The following is an 18,318-nucleotide window of genomic DNA, read 5'->3' on the forward strand; positions in this document are numbered from 1 at the left end:
AAAATTTAATTTTTTAATAATATACAACATTAATTTATTTTGTATTAAATTTTACAAAATTTATTTTTTATTAATATACATCCATTTATTTGATTTATATTGAATTATACAAAATTCATTTTTTTACTAATATGCATCCATTAATTTAATTTGGATTAAATACATAATTATATATTATGGTGTTAACGAATCTTAATTTTCTAATTAATTAAAAAAGTTGAAAACAAACAACAAACATATAATCATAAAATTATTAATCAAAATTAAATCTATGTATCAACGAAAACAGAAGGCGGAATGGGGAAAACTTTTCTAGGTTTATTATAAAACAATTCAAGAATGCTTAAATAAAAAAAAATTAAAAAATCCACCAAACTTAGAAGATGTAGATGCAGTTCAGCAATGAGCCCGACGCAATCAAAATAGATCGTGCGAGCAAATGACAGAACCACAACTAAATTAATGTCGCAAACGAAGAAATTGCCTCAAAACATTCGCGTAATACACAGTTAAGGGACAGAGTGAGTTTGCTTCGAAAGTAAAATTAAAATGAAAAAGATAAATAAAAAAATGTTGCAGAACTAAAGGGCCTGAAAGATCAGATTGAAATCAAAATCAGACGAGTGAGCCTGCATCGAAATTGATATTCGCAAGTATGTAAATATAATTGATTGAACCGTAGAATCAACAGAGTTCAATCAAGAAGCTGACTTGCGATTCAAATGAAAAATATTGTGAAATTTCAGAAAGGAAGAAAAATAACAGAAAATAATCAATCGTAGAAGAATGCGTATATAGACGCTATATCAATGAAAATTGAATTAAAAACTTCGAAATTAAAATATGTAAACTATGACAAAGATATGACCTAAACTGATTCATACAGATCTAGTGCTTGCTATGATATGATAAATGTTGTCCTCATTTCCAATATTTGACGCTATTCCTATCACTTAAATTTCATTGAGATGAAATATTAATGTTTAGAAACATACTTTGGGTTGTTATTATGCAGGCCTAAGGGCATTACCGAAGCATTGCGGTTACAGATGGAACTCCAGAAGCGGCTTCATGAACAACTTGAGGTATATTTTAGTTGCTAAAGTTCATTGTCTTTACTATGCAATCTTTGGATGAAAGAGTGTTGTTTATCTCCCCATTTTTTGTAAGGAAGATGATCACATGTTTCGTTACTATCCAGATTCAAAGAAAATTACAGATTCAAATTGAGAACCAAGGGAAGCATCTACAGGTGATGTTTGAGCAACAGATCAAGTCGGGCGAGCCTTCTGCTCCATCATCTAGCGCCGCACTACCTTCTCCAGTTGAAAATTTAGAAAGCTCAAATGAGGGCCATGAAAAGATTGGAATCAACTATAGCACTCAAGACACAAGCGCAAAGCAAAATGGAGATGATGCTAAAGTTAGCGATGAACTTGACCAGTTGTCCACACCACCCACAAAACGAGTGAAGACCGATTAGTTGAGTAAAGAAGAATAAGTTTCAACCTTGTGAAGGTGCCTAGTGTTTCTGCTTCTACAGATAACATAACATACTGGAATTTCCTTTTTGCTTTTGACCATGACTTACTTGATCAGTGATTTGGTTTCACAGTATCTATTTCTTGTCCTTGATTTAGTTTAGGGTATAACTTGCATTGGGAAACTTCACTCTAGATATTTGTTGTATATTAATGGAATGTTTGAACACTGGAGCCTAGAAACATAGTTGGCTCCTAGGATGTTTCAACTATATTATTCGCAATCCCTTTTAGCCCATAATACTCTTAACGGAAGTTAACTTAGACAATCTCTCCTCATCCTTTTGGAAAGTAAACTTCTGAAATATCTCTTCATTCTTTTTCTGTTTCCTCTTCCTCCTCTGATCGCGAATTCCATTGTGTTGAGTTAGGATGGCAGTAACATAGCCATCTTTGAGATGAATGCACATAAAGCTCTGTAGAGAAGAATGCATGAAGCCATGAACAAAGCAGAGTTGTGGAAACCAAATCACAATCATTGAAGGGTTTTATTATTAAAGTTAAGTTTAGAACAAAGAAGATTCGACCGTATGTCTATATGTATTTATATTCTCGAAAGAGTAGTGAACTTTATTTTAAAAACTGCACGTATTTGTGTATTTTATAACTTAATTTCGGAACTGTTAAATGTCTTTTAGTAGTTAACTTCTAGAATATAAATATATGATATGAAAGGTAGCACCAAGAAGGTTTAACAAAGTCATATTATTCTTGTAGTCAAATTCTAGATCATTTTTTAAAGTATATTTTAGAAGTTAACGTTAAGAAGCTAAGGTGTCCTCCAAAACTTTTGAGGGGGAAGTAAGTTAGAGTGATTGAGTTGTATAAGAAAAATTAAGGGATGCAAATAGAAATTTTCTTTATCCCAAAATCGGCGGTATTCTGTTTTGAAATATTTAATAATTAAAACAGTTTTTCTAATAATAAAACTTTAAAAATTAAAATCAGTTTTAATTTTGAGTTATAATTTTTTTAAGAATTAAAATGAATTTTAAACATAAAAGAAAAACTATGATAGGTATATCTTAATCCAAATAATCCACATCATTAGATAGATTAGATTTGTAAAATAAACAATAGGTATATCATTAATCCAAATAATTCAAATACGTATTAGAGTGATGAGTGGTAACGGTTAGAGTGGTGGTAGTAGGTGGGTGGTCACGGTGATAACGATTAAAAAATAGTCATAGTTCAGAATCTTAGAAATGGCGATAGTCGACGGTGATAGTTGGTGGTCAAATTGATTATAAGAGGTGGATGAGATGGTGATTGAGGATGGTTAGAATAATGATCGATGTGATGGATGAAAGTAATCAACATGGTGAATGATGTTGCTAGAGCAATGGTTGATAGTGATTAGAGTGGTGGTTGATAATGATCAAATGATAGTTAATGGTGGTTAGATTGAAGATAATATGTGAATAAAAAGGTGATAATAGTAGTGGTCAATAGTGGTTGATGATCATCAAAATGATGATCAAAATAGTCGTTGAAATAGTAGTCAGATCAATGGTTCAATGTCTTATCATTACAACAAAAACATAAATTTAAAACATATTTTTTTTGGTTTTAAGTGTTAGAAAAAAAATGTTTTAAAATAAAGTAAATAACAAACTTAATTTTATTTTTGCCAAGTATTGGTTTTGAAATTGATTTTTTCAAGATCATTAACCAAAAATTTACAATTAGAACATCTTTTTGTGGGTCATTGTTATTTGAAAGTTTCCGTCCTACATTTTTAAAAACTCTTGATTTTCTAAATTAAATATGTTTTCTCAATTTGCAAGTAAGTTAGAATATAAATTATCCAACAAATTGGTATATTAAGCATCAATTGGATCCTTAATATTCATCAGTGAAAAATGAAAGTACAACACTCAATCAATTTTAAGTCAATCTACCATTTTTAAAGGAGAATAATATGATAGATGATGCGGTGCGTACAGATGAAAGTCATATTTAAATTTTAAGATGTGCTTGAAATCATGAAAGATGGTTTCTTGGAATTATAGACAAATGCTACTAAGGTGCAAATAGCTACTCGTCGTGAAATGAGCAAGAAAGATGAGAATGCTTGTTCTTCATCCATCGTTGTGTGTATTCAAATTCCTTTGAGAAGGTCATTGAGCAAGGTGTATCACAATTTTCTCACGCTGGAAGTAATGACTAAAAAGAAGTCATTTTGATGGATGATATACAATTGACTCAAGAAAAAATCAATGTTTGGTACCTTGTCACATGGTGCAACAATCATATGACTAGTAATAAGAACTCGTTCATCAAGCTTGGTGAATCAGTGAAGAGATCCATTAGATTTGCTGACAATAGCATGGTCACATTAGAAGGAATGAGAAACATTCTTATGAAGAAGAATGATAAGTATATTCCAAGGGGGATAGAGAATACTCTCTTTATTTGTGAGGGGAGCTTTAAACACTTCAATCTTTTACCCTTCTATTTTTTTACCACCTACCTGAGAGATATGTTGTCATCATCAAAAGGGGAAAAACGTGAATCTATGTGCATGCACGTACAACTGTCTACAACCGTAAGATGATCATGTTAGTTTTAATGATGACAGTACCTTATTTTAAACAACATTTTAGTGAATTTCTTATTTATCAAGATGAATAAATTGTCAAGATGCTCTATGTAAGATAAAATGTTAAGACTCCTCAATGATGACATTATCTAAGGTCAAACAATGTTCAGTGAAGTCTTCAGTGAGAATTATCCAACAATCTTTGATGACACATGACTAAAGAAGTTATCTCAAGTCTCATCACTTAGAAGACTAAAGTTCCATATGAAGTGCTAAATCAATATTGAATCAAGTAAGGAAGCTTGAAGATCCAAATTTTTGAAAGAAAGAAAGTGCGAAAGCTCGCTTATCCTGCACATAATGCGTTTCTTAGTGACCACTTTATATAAAGGTATAAGAGTAACTCTCGAGATATTAAGGCATCACACACACACACACACACACACACATACACACACACACACACACACACACACACACACGCGTATACACACAGACACACACACACACACATACACACGCGCACACCCACACATGCACACCCACACCCACACCCACACACATACATGCACACAAACGCACACATACACACACACGCACACATGCACACACACACACAAATATGTTTTAGAATATCTCTTATTTTATAAAACACATGAAAATATTTGTTATACATATCCTTAATTGATTACTGACTTATTTAACCCATTATGAGGACTTTTTAAACTGGTTAATTGATTAACATATTTGTAATGCCTCTAATTAATTAGAGAATTTTTCAATCGATTAATGATTGCATAATTCAAAACTTTCCATTTTAGGATCGTCTAATCGATTACTAGCTAAAGCTAATTGATTAAGGCATTAAAAATGCTCATGGATGATTTCCTTTTTGAGCCATCTATTTTCCTATAAATAGAGGGTTTCTCCTCATATTATTTCACACTAGATTTAAAAATTGAAACTCTTCTATCACACTTTATACTATATTCTTATTTATTTCCTATTTCTTCACCAAAGTTGTTGTAATGTCGAGAGAGTGAAAAATACGTGTGAGATTTTTGTACTGGTGTTGTACTAAGATTGTATTTTACTCAAGAGTGTGATTTCTCTTGAGTTATATCATTGTATGAAGTTAATCTTGGTTCTAGAGCTTAACTAGTTAAAAGATCTTGTTTATATTTGGTTATTGAGTTTAGCTTGTGAAAAATTCAGTTTGAGTCCTTATCTCAACTTGGTCAAAAATCTGTTTGGTTTGTGAGATTAACCTATTAAAACCTCTTGTTTAGTTTGTGAGATTAGCTAGTTAAAGTCTTTGTTTGATTTTAAGACGGCTAGTGGATATAATATGCGAAAAACTCTCATCTCAATTTAGTAGAGCTCTCGAGAGGAAACTCTTAGGGACAAGAGTAAGCCAAGTGATTGGGTTGAACTTGTATAAATATTTGGTGCACGTTCTCTTTCCCATATCTCTTAATTTTACATCGCTTTATTTTACGCTGAATTTCCTTTTTTCTATCTCTTTCTCATTATTTCTTTCATCTATTTTGCTGCTTAATCTATGTTTGTTTTATAACAACAACAACCAACCTTTATCGCACTAAGTAGAGTCAACTACATGGAACAACGTTTGCCATAATGTTCTATCCAGGACTACAGTTCTATCCAAATTGTTAATCTCGAGATCTTTCTTAGTAACTTCTTGCAGTGTTAGATTTGTAAATAATCTTGCCTAAGATGACAACTTGGGACCTCCAAAGGAAAAGGCAACGACACGAGGTCGCCTATAGGGAGGTACCGCCACCCCCTTAAGTTTTCCTTGCCTCTAGAGAAAAAAAACATGGAATAAACGTGTCTTGGATAAATAAAAAGTTAAAGTCGTTACTGACCATGTATCGCTTGGGAATATGGATTCAACTGTCTACCTTTTGACTACGGGGGTGATGACCTTCCCCAAGAAAACCCTAGGTATAAATACATTACCCCTCAAGGGGATAAGGGAGATTCTCATGTCATATACGTTTACCACTACTCAGAGAGAATTACGCTCCTAGTAGCCTAAACACCATCATTATAACTGCCTGCATGCAACCCAACAACACCAGCCATCACCAGGGCCTCTCACTTCACATGAGTTGGTCCCTCAACTAGCCTGAAAAACCATAGTATAAGGCTACTCGTCATCGTCAGCTAGCCCTCACCCCCAAACGTGTAATATACCTACTATGGTCTCTGAGTCTCCCTGCCACTGAATGGGGAACACACACACCCTGTACTTTTTGGACCATACATTGGCACCCACCGAGGGGCCTGGTAAAACTAACGTGGGTCACACCCCTTTTTAACAACCATCAATTTCCATGTCGTACCCTTAACTCCAACACCTAACAATTATCGGCCATGGTGAACAAAAAGCTTCATCCCTTACTCTTGAGGGTACCAGCGGTACATGCGATGTCAAGGGCATGGTAGAGATATGATATGCCATGGACGAATTACGACGTCACAACCAGACGTTGGAAGATGACGTACAGAACATCAAGCAGCGCCAACAGGAAGTCAATCCCCCAGAAGAGGTGAAGATGTCGGATCTGTAACATCCTTCTAAAATACCCCAAATATTTAATTAAAATAGCAATATATCAATCAGAGTAATTATGCAATTAAGGGTGTCACACAATCATTTCACACCATTCACCAAATAACTGTCATGCTCTTTTATTAATTCAAAACATAAAGCATTTGCACAATACGCAGCGGATAGAAATCAAATCAATCATGCAAAACATGTAACACATTACATGTAAAATTATTCAACAAGGTAAAACATCCCGTCCCGATGTTACATCTATCAGAGCATGACCCACTAAGGAGACTACACTAGACTCCAAGCACTAGCTTCTACTCAATCACTGCTCGTTACCTGAAAAATAGTTGTAAGGGTGAGTTCCTCAATCGATATAAAAAGCATTATAAAATATCATGTAATGCTAAGTAATAACACATTAATCACCCTAATTACATCACACATTCAGTAACGGCAACATCGACTAATACTCATAATCATACTCAACATAAACATCAAACACAACGTATAATATTGGAACACATTCATTCATATTATACACAATACATACATTATGCAATGAGACTCCATGCATGTGATACCGACTATTCGTGAACATATAGTTCACCTCACCGATCAAATCCAGATACGGCTACCAAGCCCACTAGTCCCACTCATTTGAGACCTAGTGACTCACTCACTAATTCCTCACCACGGAAATTAGCTACCACCAACTCACTAATTCCTCACTATGGAAATTAGCTACCACCATACAGACTACAATATGCATGCTAAATCACCTAGCAATGCAAAATCATCAACAATAATCCACAATGATTTACTCACTAATTCCTCACCATGGGAATTAGCTACCACCATAAAGGCCACAATATGCATGCTAATTCACCTAGCAATGCAACATCATTAACAACAATCCACAATGAACATATGCTCACACTCTAAGCCATAAAACTCCCCATTCACAACCACATGCATAATATATACATTCACAACATTATGCATATTTTCACACATCATCAGTATATTTATCACATAATCATATCATGTCATGCCAATTAATTAATCACAGTATTAGCACACTCCACTAATACCTATACTGCTCAAAACAGCGGGAATTAATCCCTATTACATCATACGCCAATATAGGCCAAACACCAATTATGCACACATTATTCAAATATTAATTTTTTCCAATTTCCAATAGTGTTAACCGGTTAACGCCCTGGGTTAACCGGTTAACGCAACACAGAACACGCTTTATGGCAAAACTCAACAGTGTTAACCGGTTAACGCCCTGGGTTAACCGGTTAACGCAGACAGAACAACAATTTCTCAGAAATCACAACAGTGTTAACCGGTTAACGCCCTGGGTTAACCGGTTAACGCAAGCAAAACAGCAATATTTTCACAGTTCATAACAGTGTTAACCGGTTAACACCCTGGGTTAACCGGTTAACGCAAGACAGAAAGCTGTTCCTGGCGCGCTAACACGAAGCAGAATGCAGAATTCTCCGCATTTTCCGCCGTTGGAGGACTTCCGGACCTCCGATTCCGATTCCGTAAAAAGCTATACGTTCGGGAATCACAACTCACACAAATACAGATTCAATTACAGTTTTCACATCATCTATTCATCACAATTTTTCAACATTCATAATCCAATTAGGGTCAAATCAACGGCTTATCACTACCCATTACATGTTAACCCATAATACCCATTAACCGACGATACCCCCCCTTACCTGAGTTAATCCGGCGAATCTTTTAGCCTCAAGCTCTTCTCTTCTCCAACCTTCTTCCTCTTGCTCTGCCTCTTTGCCCTTTTCCTCTTTTCAGCCGCTTCTCTGCTTTCACGTGAAAACTCTTTTTACCAAAATGGAACTCTTTTTCCTTATTTCCAACTTATATATTTTTCCAATAATTATTATTCCAAATATAATAATAATAATAATAATAATAATATTCCAATAATTCCAATTATTTAATTAAATTAATAAATATAATATTAACTTAAATTAAATAATTATCTTATTTTTATCGGGGTGTTACAACTCTCCCCCACTAAAAGAGTTTTCGTCCTCGAAAACATACCTCAAGCGAATAACTCCGGATAAGACTCCTTCATCTGACTCTCAAGTTCCCAAGTCACATTGCCACCTGCTGGTCCTCCCCAAGCTACCTTTACCAAAACAATCTCTTTACCCCGCAACTACTTCAATTCTCGATCCTCGATCCTCATAGGTGATGCTTCAACAGTCAGGTTATCTCTCACCTGTACATCATCTATTTGGACTACATGCGACGGATCAGGAATGTACCTCCTCAACTGAGACACATGAAAAACCTCATGCAAATTCGCAAGTGACGGCGGTAAAGCGATACGATAGGCTACCTCCCCTATCCTCTCCAAAATCTGATAAGGACCAATAAATCGAGGTGTCAACTTCTTCGACTTCAAAGCTCGACCAACCCAGTTATCGGAGTAACACGAAGAAACACATGATCTCCCTCTTGAAACTCAAGTGACTTCCTCCTCTTGTCGTGATAACTCTTCTGACGACTCTGAGCAATTCTCATCTTCTCCTGAATCATCTTAATCTTTTCCATAGTCTGTTGAACAATCTCCGGTCCAACCACAGCACTCTCACCGGACTCATACCAACATAAAGGCGTCCGACATCTCCTACCATACAAGGCTTCAAACGGTGCCATACCAATGCTCGAATGAAAACTATTGTTGTAGGTAAACTCAATCAAAGGTAAATAACAATCCCAAGTACCTCCCTTTTCCAAAACACAAGCCCTCAAAAGATCCTCCAGTGACTGAATCGTCCTCTCAGTCTGACCATCAGTCTGCGGATGATATGCAGAACTCAATCTCAGCTTAGTTCCCAAAGCCTTCTGCAAACCTTCCCAAAACTTCGATGTAAATCTAGGATCTCTGTCCGAAACAATACTCGACGGAATACCATGCAAACTTACAATCTTCTCAATATACAACTCGGCTAATCTCTCTAACGGATAATCCATTCTGATCGGAATGAAATGAGCCGATTTCGTCAATCTATCTACAATCACCCAAATAGCTTCAAAATTCTTACTTGTCCTCGGTAAACCAGAAACAAAATCCATACTGATACTATCCCACTTCCACTCTGGAATAGCCAACGGTTGCATTAGCCCAGACGGCTTCTGATGCTCAATCTTCGACTTCTGACAAGTCAAACAAGAATAAACAAAACTCGCAATTTCTCTTTTCATTCCCGGCCACCAAAATAATTTTTTTCAAATCATGATACATCTTCGTAGCCCCAGGATGAATACTCAGGCCACTACGATGTCCTTCCTCAAGAATACTCTTCTTAAGTTCGGTAACTGTCGGATAGTTCCTCTCATGAACCCTCAGTTGTCTCGAAGCATAAGCTATAACCTGCTTATTCTGCATCAACACACCACCCAAGCCCAACAATGAAGCATCACAGTAAACCTCAAATGATTCCGACGAACTCTGTAATATCAGAATAGGAGCAGTAGTCAACCTTCTCTTTAACTCTTGGAAACCTTCTTCACATTTTGAGTCCCAAACAAACGCTTGCCCCTTTCTAGTCAACATCGTCAACGGTAACGCTAACTTAGAAAATCCCTCAATGAATTTCCTATAATAACCAGCCAAACCAAGAAAACTCCTTATCTCAGAAACTGACTTCGGAGCTTCCCACTTAGATACCGCTTCTATCTTAGAAGGATCAACAGCAACACCATCTCTTGAAATCACATGACCAAGAAAACTAACCTCTTCTAACCAAAATTCACACTTGGACAGTTTAGCAAATAACTTCTTTTCTCGTAGAACTCCTAAAACCATTCTCAAATGCTCAGCATGCTCTTCTTCCGATTTCGAATACACCAAAATATCGTCAATAAACACCACAACAAACTTGTCTAGATACGGATGGAAAATCCTATTCATATACTCCATAAATACTCCAGGCGCATTAGTCACACCAAAAGGCATTACAGAATACTCATAATGTCCATACCTTGTTCTGAAAGCAGTCTTCTGAATATCCTCAGTTTTCACACGTATCTGATGATACCCAGATCTCAAATCTATTTTGCTGAACACACTCGCACCAACCAACTGATCCATCAAATCATCAATCCTCGGCAAAGGATACCGATTCTTGATCATCACTTTATTCAGTTGCCTGTAGTCCACACACAACCTCATAGTACCTTCTTTCTTCTTAACCAATAACACTGGTGCACCCCACGGTGACACACTCGGACGAATAAATTTCTTATCCAACAGATCTTCCAACTGACTCTTCAGTTCAGTTAACTCAACAGCAGACATACGGTACGGAGCCATCGACACCGGCCTAGTACCAGGTACCAAATCAATCGAGAACTCAACTTCACGCTCTGGCGGTAATTCATTCACTTCTTCCGGGAACACATCAGGAAAATCACACACCACAGCTAGGTCGCAAATCACCAGTTTCTTTTAGCCTCCAAAGTCGCTAACAGCATAAACAACTCTGCCCCATCTTCTACTGCCTCATTCACCTGCCTCGCTGATAGAAACAAATCCTTTCCTTCCTCAATCTCAGGAAAGATCACAGTCTTATCAAAACAGTTGATATAAACTCGGTTACCCACCAACCAGTTCATACCCAGAATAACATCAATCTGCACTAGTGGAAGACACACTAGGTCTATTCCAAAGTCTCTACCAAAAATACTCAAAGGACAATTTAAACAAACTGAAGTAGTAGTCACTGAACCCTTCGCAGGAGTATCAATCACCATACTTCCATGCATCTCAGATATCTCTAACTTAAGTTTCACAGCACAATCCAAAGATATAAAGGAATGAGTCGCACCTGTGTCAATAATAGCTACAAGAGGAAAGCCATTAATATAACACGTACCTCGGATCAAACGATCATCTGCAGAAGTCTCAGAACCCGATAAAGCAAAGACCTTGCCTCCCGACTGGTTCTCTCTCTTCGGTTTAGGACACTGTGGGCTAATATGACCCAACTCTCCACAGTTGAAACAAGTCACAGTCTTCGACCGGCACTCTGCAGCCAAATGACCACCTTTGCCACACTTGAAACACTTCCTCTCAGCACTGGTACACTCATGGACACGATGTCCAGCCTGACCACATCTGTAACACTTAGCAGGGGCACTAGAGTCTCCCCCACTAGGCCTCTTCATTCCACTCTGTCTCTGGAAACCTTTGCCATCTGCATACGGTTTCCCATGATCATTCTGATTCTTGCCTTTTCTATCAACCCTCTGCTGATAGCTTTCCGCTCTGGCCTTGGTATCCTGTTCAAAAATCCTGCAACAGTCAACCAAATCAGAAAACACTCTAATCCGCTGATATCCAATAGCCTGCTTGATCTCGGGACGCAACCCGTTCTCAAACTTCACACATTTTGAAAATTCCCCAGTAGCCTCATCATAGGGAGTGTAATACTTCGACAGCTCTGTGAACTTAGCAGCATACTCAGTAACAGACCGGTTGCCCTGCTTCAATTCCAAGAACTCTATCTCTTTCTTTCCTCTGACATCCTCTGGAAAGTACTTCCTCAGGAATCTCTCTCTGAACACAGCCCAAGTGATCTCAGCATTCCCAGCAGATTCCAACTCAGTGCGGGTAGCAACCCACCAATCATCTGCTTCTTCTGACAGCATATGCGTACCGAACCTGACCTTCTGGTTATCGGCACACTCAGTCACTCGGAAGATCCTCTCGATCTCCTTCAACCACTTCTGAGCACCATCTGGATCGTATGCTCCCTTGAACATTGGAGGATTGTTCTTCTGGAACTCACTCAGTTGACGAGCAGCTCCCATTCCCACAACATTCGGATTTCCTCCAAGTACTCCAGCTAGCATACCCAGAGCCTCAGCAATCGCAGCATCGTCTCTACCTCTTCCAGCCATCTCTATTCTGAAAACCCAATCAAGCTAAAACAATAAGTACTGATAGGGTTACACAACACCTATCCCGTATAGGGAAAACAGAATAATTACGACTCGACTCGACCGACTATGCTCTGATACCACTAATGTAACACCCTTCTAAAATACCCCAAATATTTAATTAAAATAGCAATATATCAATCAGAGTAATTATGCAATTAAGGGTGTCACACAATCATTTCACACCATTCACCAAATAACTGTCATGCTCTTTTATTAATTCAAAACATAAAGCATTTGCACAATACGCATCGGATAGAAATCAAATCAATCATGCAAAACATGTAACACATTACATGTAAAATTATTCAACAAGGTAAAACATCCCGTCCCGATGTTACATCTATCAGAGCATGACCCACTAAGGAGACTACACTAGACTCCAAGCACTAGCTTCTACTCAATCACTGCTCGTTACCTGAAAATAGTTGTAAGGGTGAGTTCCTCAATCGATATAAAAAGCATTATAAAATATCATGTAATGCTAAGTAAATAACACATTAATCACCCTAATTACATCACACATTCAGTAACGGCAACATCAACTCATACTCATAATCAGACTCAACATAAACATCAAAACACACGTATAATATTGGAACACATTCATTCATATTATACACAATACATACATTATGCAATGAGACTCCATGCATGCGGTACCGACTATTCATGAACATATAGTTCACCTCACCGATCAAATCCAGATACGGCTACCAAGCCCACTAGTCCCACTCATTTGAGACCTAGTGACTCACTCACTAATTCCTCACCACGGAAATTAGCTACCACCAACTCACTAATTCCTCACTATGGAAATTAGCTACCACCATACAGACTACAATATGCATGCTAAATCACCTAGCAATGCAAATCATCAACAATAATCCACAATGATTTACTCACTAATTCCTCACCATGGAATTAGCTACCACCATAAAGGCCACAATATGCATGCTAATTCACCTAGCAATGCAACATCATTAACAACAATCCACAATGGACATATGCTCACACTCTAAGCCATAAAACAGTCCATTCACCAACACATGCATATATATACATTCACAACATTATGCATATTTTCACACATCATCAGTATATTTATCACATAATCATATCATGTCATGCCAATTAATCAATCACAGTATTAGCACACTCCACTAATACCTATACTGCTCAAAACAGCGGGAATTAATCCCTATTACATCATACGCCAATATAGGCCAAACACCAATTATGCACACATTATTCAAATATTAATTTTTTCCAATTTCCAACAGTGTTAACCGGTTAACGCCCTGGGTTAACCGGTTAACGCAACACAGAACACGCTTTCTGGCAAAACTCAACAGTGTTAACCGGTTAACGCCCTGGGTTAACCGGTTAACGCAGACAGAACAACAATTTCTCAGAAATCACAACAGTGTTAACCGGTTAACGCCCTGGGTTAACCGGTTAACGCAAGCAAAACAACAATATTTTCACAGTTCATAACAGTGTTAACCGGTTAACACCCTGGGTTAACCGATTAACGCAAGACAGAAAGCTGTTCCTGCGCTAACACGAAGCAGAATGCAGAATTCTCCGCATTTTCCGCCGTTGGAGGACTTCCGGACCTCCGATTCCGATTCCGTAAAAAGCTATACATTCGGGAAATCACAACTCACACAAATAGAGATTCAATTACAGTTTTCACATCATCTATTCATCATAATTTTTCAACATTCATAATCCAATTAGGGTCAAATCAACGGCTTATCACTACCCATTACATGTTAACCCATAATACCCATTAACCGACGATAAACCCCCCTTACCTGAGTTAATCCGGCGAATCTTTTAGCCTCAAGCTCTTCTCTTCTCCAACCTTCTTCCTCTTGCTCTGCCTCTTTGCCCTTTTCCTCTTTTCAGCCGCTTCTCTGCTTTCACGTGAAAACTCTTTTTACCAAAATGGAACTCTTTTTTCCTTATTTCCAACTTATATATATTTTCCAATAATTATTATTCCAATAATAATAATAATAATAATAATATTCCAATAATTCCAATTATTTAATTAAATTAATAAATATAATATTAACTTAAATTAAATAATTATCTTATTTTTATCGGGGTGTTACAGGATCCCTAGCCACTCTTGGACGAGATATATGGGGCATCTGTCCCTGAAGGTTTTAAACCCTCGTCCTTGGCCAATTTCGATGGGCACAGTAATCCCTACAAACATGTCGCATCCATCAACACACAAATGATCATTTTTAAATTATCTATGCAGGAATTGTTTGTCGCTCCATTAGTGCTGCTCAAATTAATTGGTTATTTAAATTATCCATATCCATATTCAAATTCGATTATTAAAAATCGATTAATTATTAGTATGGTTTTAACTAAATCCATATTTTAGATATATTATTAATATGGTTTTAACCAAATCCATATTTTGGACATCATATCCAAAATAAAAATCAACTGGCTCTATTTTTAAAAAACTTGAAAAAAAAAATTCCTTCTGAAAAAAATAAAAATAAAATAAAATATATATCTATATCTATATATCTATATCTATTATATATATATATATATTATATATATATATATATATATATATATATATATATATATATAATATATATATATATATATATATATCTATATATAAATTGAAAAGTTTTTTTGAACAAAATATTTTTTTTCAGTAAATAAATAAAACTGAAAATAAAAAAAGTAAAAAAAGTTTCAAAAAACAAAAAATAGGATTTTTTTGAAAAAAAGTTTCTTTTTCAGAATAAAAAAATTGGATTTTTTATTTTTGAAAATAAATATTTTTTCTTAAAATAAAAAAAAAGGAATTTTTAAATAAAAAAAAGGTTTTTTTAAATAAAAAATTCTTGCAAAAAATGATTTAAAAAAATCAAATTATAATTAATTATAAAATTGATTATGGTATAACGGGTTAATAACTAGTTTATAACCGTTTTACAAAAATGTAATTCAGTTATGACATTTAATTTTAATAGTCGATTATAATATATGAATTAATCTTTGCCATTCATTTTACTCTAATACATACCGTCCACAATATTAATCACGATTAAGTAATGCTAGGATGAGGAATATGAGAAAGGACATAAAATGTTTCAATTTCTTAAAATTAGACAACTTTTGTGAAAATAATTTTTTGATAATATTATTATTATTATTATTATTATTATTATTATTATTATTATTATTATAGTATATATATTTATTATATTTTAATAAAGATAGTTTTGTCATTTTTATTATATAGTATTTATATTATATTGTAATTTTTATTTTATTGATATTTATTATGCTAATAAAAAATTTAACCTTTTTTTTCCTTCCTCACTTCTTTCTCTTTTGTTGATACGATATTAGAGTCGAAAACTGCAATTGAAAATTGTACTAGAACTATGTTAGGCGTGAAAGTGAGTATTGGAGTCATATTAATATTATTGAAGATGTTTCTAGTTTGTCGATCTCATCCTTTGAACTAATTATTAAGATGAGATCTGATAAATGCAAAATTTATTTGATTTAGCACTTATAAACTTAAAACACAAGTAATAACATGAAACAACCTCAATTTATCATGAAAAGATTATAAATTTTTAAATATGTTATTCATAAGCACAAGTTAAAATGGTCAAAGAAATCATAAAGTAACAAGTAAAGGGGCGGAGACCTTGCTAGGAAAAACATGGGAACGCCTAGCGAAGCACAGAAAGTCACATCGCCAAGTCAAACTGGAGTTTGCTCAGCCAAATGCAGGGCAACATAGACAGAGATATCCTTGCTAGGCAAAGAAGTTAGTTCATTGGGCGAGGTAAAGCATGACAAAAGAATTCAAATATTGTTAGAAAATTCGGTAAAATTAAATGGATCCAGGACTGAATCGTGATTGAGAATCACTTTCCTTAAAAGTATTTCAAGCACTCTTTTATTATGTCTTAGAGTTGGAAAATGCAAGAACACTCAGGATAATGTCAGCCTTATTTCGAGTCTGCACAAGACAAGTGAAGAACCCGAAATGCAAGGAAGGTTTTCTGGAATTTGGAAGAGAAATTCGTTTTTAGTTCTTGTGTTATTTTTCTGAATAGAATCATATATTTATAGGAGATATGGATGTTGTTTCAAAAGTTTGCAACCTTTGATGAAACAACACCATTTCACCATAAAACACAATGTTTCATATATGACACTATTTCATGAAAAGATATGAAAATTGAATTCAAAATTCAAACAAAACAATAACTAAAAAATTGAATTCAAAGCATTAAATGCTATTTAACTCTTTTGTCATTTTGGAACTAATATTGCAAAACAATTTCCAACAATCCCCCACTAGTTCTAATAATGACAAAAATCATTCCAGATAGTGAAATATAAAAAGTGTTAATACAGTTAGGTATCTTTCGATTTTAAACTTAACCTTAGTGAGGATAACGCAAAGTTTAATCGGAATGTTTGGTAGCAAAGCTTTTAAACCATTAATCCATGGGATCAGACCGGCGTTACCTTACACACACTCTTTAAAGGTTCTTCCTTTACATATCTCGCTTAGCACTTATTTATGGCCATATGCTATCCTTTTCATGAATTTTTCATGAGAGAAACTCCAACTCTCACTTTGAGACGGCACCATCTCAAAATTCACATAGGTGAGGTTCATATAGCATCCTTTCCAATAGATACTCTTCTTCGTTAATGAACTTCATTAAGAGGTTTTGGAAACCTCAACCCTCAATTCAACACAGTCAACCTTATTTCCCAAATTCTTGACTTACATCCAATTCAACGACTTGTTGTTACCCATTGAATCTTGAAGTTAATGTTTTGTTAACATAAGATTGGGTTGTTGCCGCTGTCGGAACCTTTATTTAAGGAGTTTCAACCCCATTCCTCTCGAGGTTGTTCGTACTAAGTCTCTGGCCAGTGGCTTAGTAAACGGATTTGCTAAGTTATAGCATGTTCGTATGTAGGTGAGTGAAATGATTCCATCCTTAATCAATTTTCTTACGAACGAATGTCTAAGTCCTATATGTCTAGACTTTCCATTATACACTTCGCTGAATGCTCTTGCTAATGTGGCTTGGCTATCGCAATGTATCATCACTTTTGAGACATTGTCTTTAGCCAATGGAACTTCCAACAGAAGATCCCTCAACCATTCCGCTTCTTGACCGGCGGAAGCGAGAGCCACAAACTCTGATTCCATGGTCGAAAGTGTAATGCATGTTTGTTTCTTGCTCTTCCAAGAAATTGCTCCACCAGCAAGTGTAAATATCCATCCAGTTGTAGATTTATGGTCTCCAATATTAGATATCCAACTCGCATCAGTGTATCCTTCTAATATGGCAGGGAACCTTCCATAGTGAAGACCAAGGTCCTTGGTTTTCAGTAGATAGCCAAAAATCCTTGTAATTGCCTTCCAATGTTCATTACTTGGATTACTAGTAAATCGACTCATTTTACTGACTGCAAATGATATGTCGGGTCTGGTACATTGCATTAGGTACATTAGACACCCTATTGCACTTGCATATTCCAATTGAGCCACTGATCTTCCATTATTCTTTTGAAGTTTGTTGGCATGATCAAATGGAGTGGTTACTTCCTTA

General features: G+C 35.7%; 1 protein-coding gene across 1 annotated transcript; it reads left to right on the plus strand.

Moving 5' to 3' along the window:
• Positions 1 to 949: 949 nt before the first annotated feature.
• On the plus strand, positions 950 to 1,765 carry LOC127092260 (protein PHOSPHATE STARVATION RESPONSE 1). Its single transcript, XM_051031108.1, has 2 exons — positions 950 to 1,085; positions 1,202 to 1,765. Exons 1-2 carry the CDS (start codon positions 1,050 to 1,052, stop codon positions 1,481 to 1,483), a joined length of 318 nt encoding a protein of 105 aa, XP_050887065.1. The 5' UTR covers positions 950 to 1,049; the 3' UTR covers positions 1,484 to 1,765.
• The last annotated feature ends 16,553 nt before the right edge of the window (positions 1,766 to 18,318 follow it).

The sequence above is a fragment of the Lathyrus oleraceus genome, chromosome 6, assembly GCF_024323335.1.
Source record: "Lathyrus oleraceus cultivar Zhongwan6 chromosome 6, CAAS_Psat_ZW6_1.0, whole genome shotgun sequence".
In the NCBI taxonomy this organism is placed as follows: Eukaryota; Viridiplantae; Streptophyta; class Magnoliopsida; order Fabales; family Fabaceae; genus Lathyrus; species Lathyrus oleraceus.

Coding starts and splice junctions, on each gene's coding strand:
- LOC127092260 (XM_051031108.1), top strand. CDS start 1,050: ATGGAACTCCAGAAGCGGCTTCATGAACAACTTGAG. Junction 1,086..1,201: donor GGCTTCATGAACAACTTGAG/GTATATTTTAGT, acceptor GTTACTATCCAG/ATTCAAAGAAAATTACAGAT.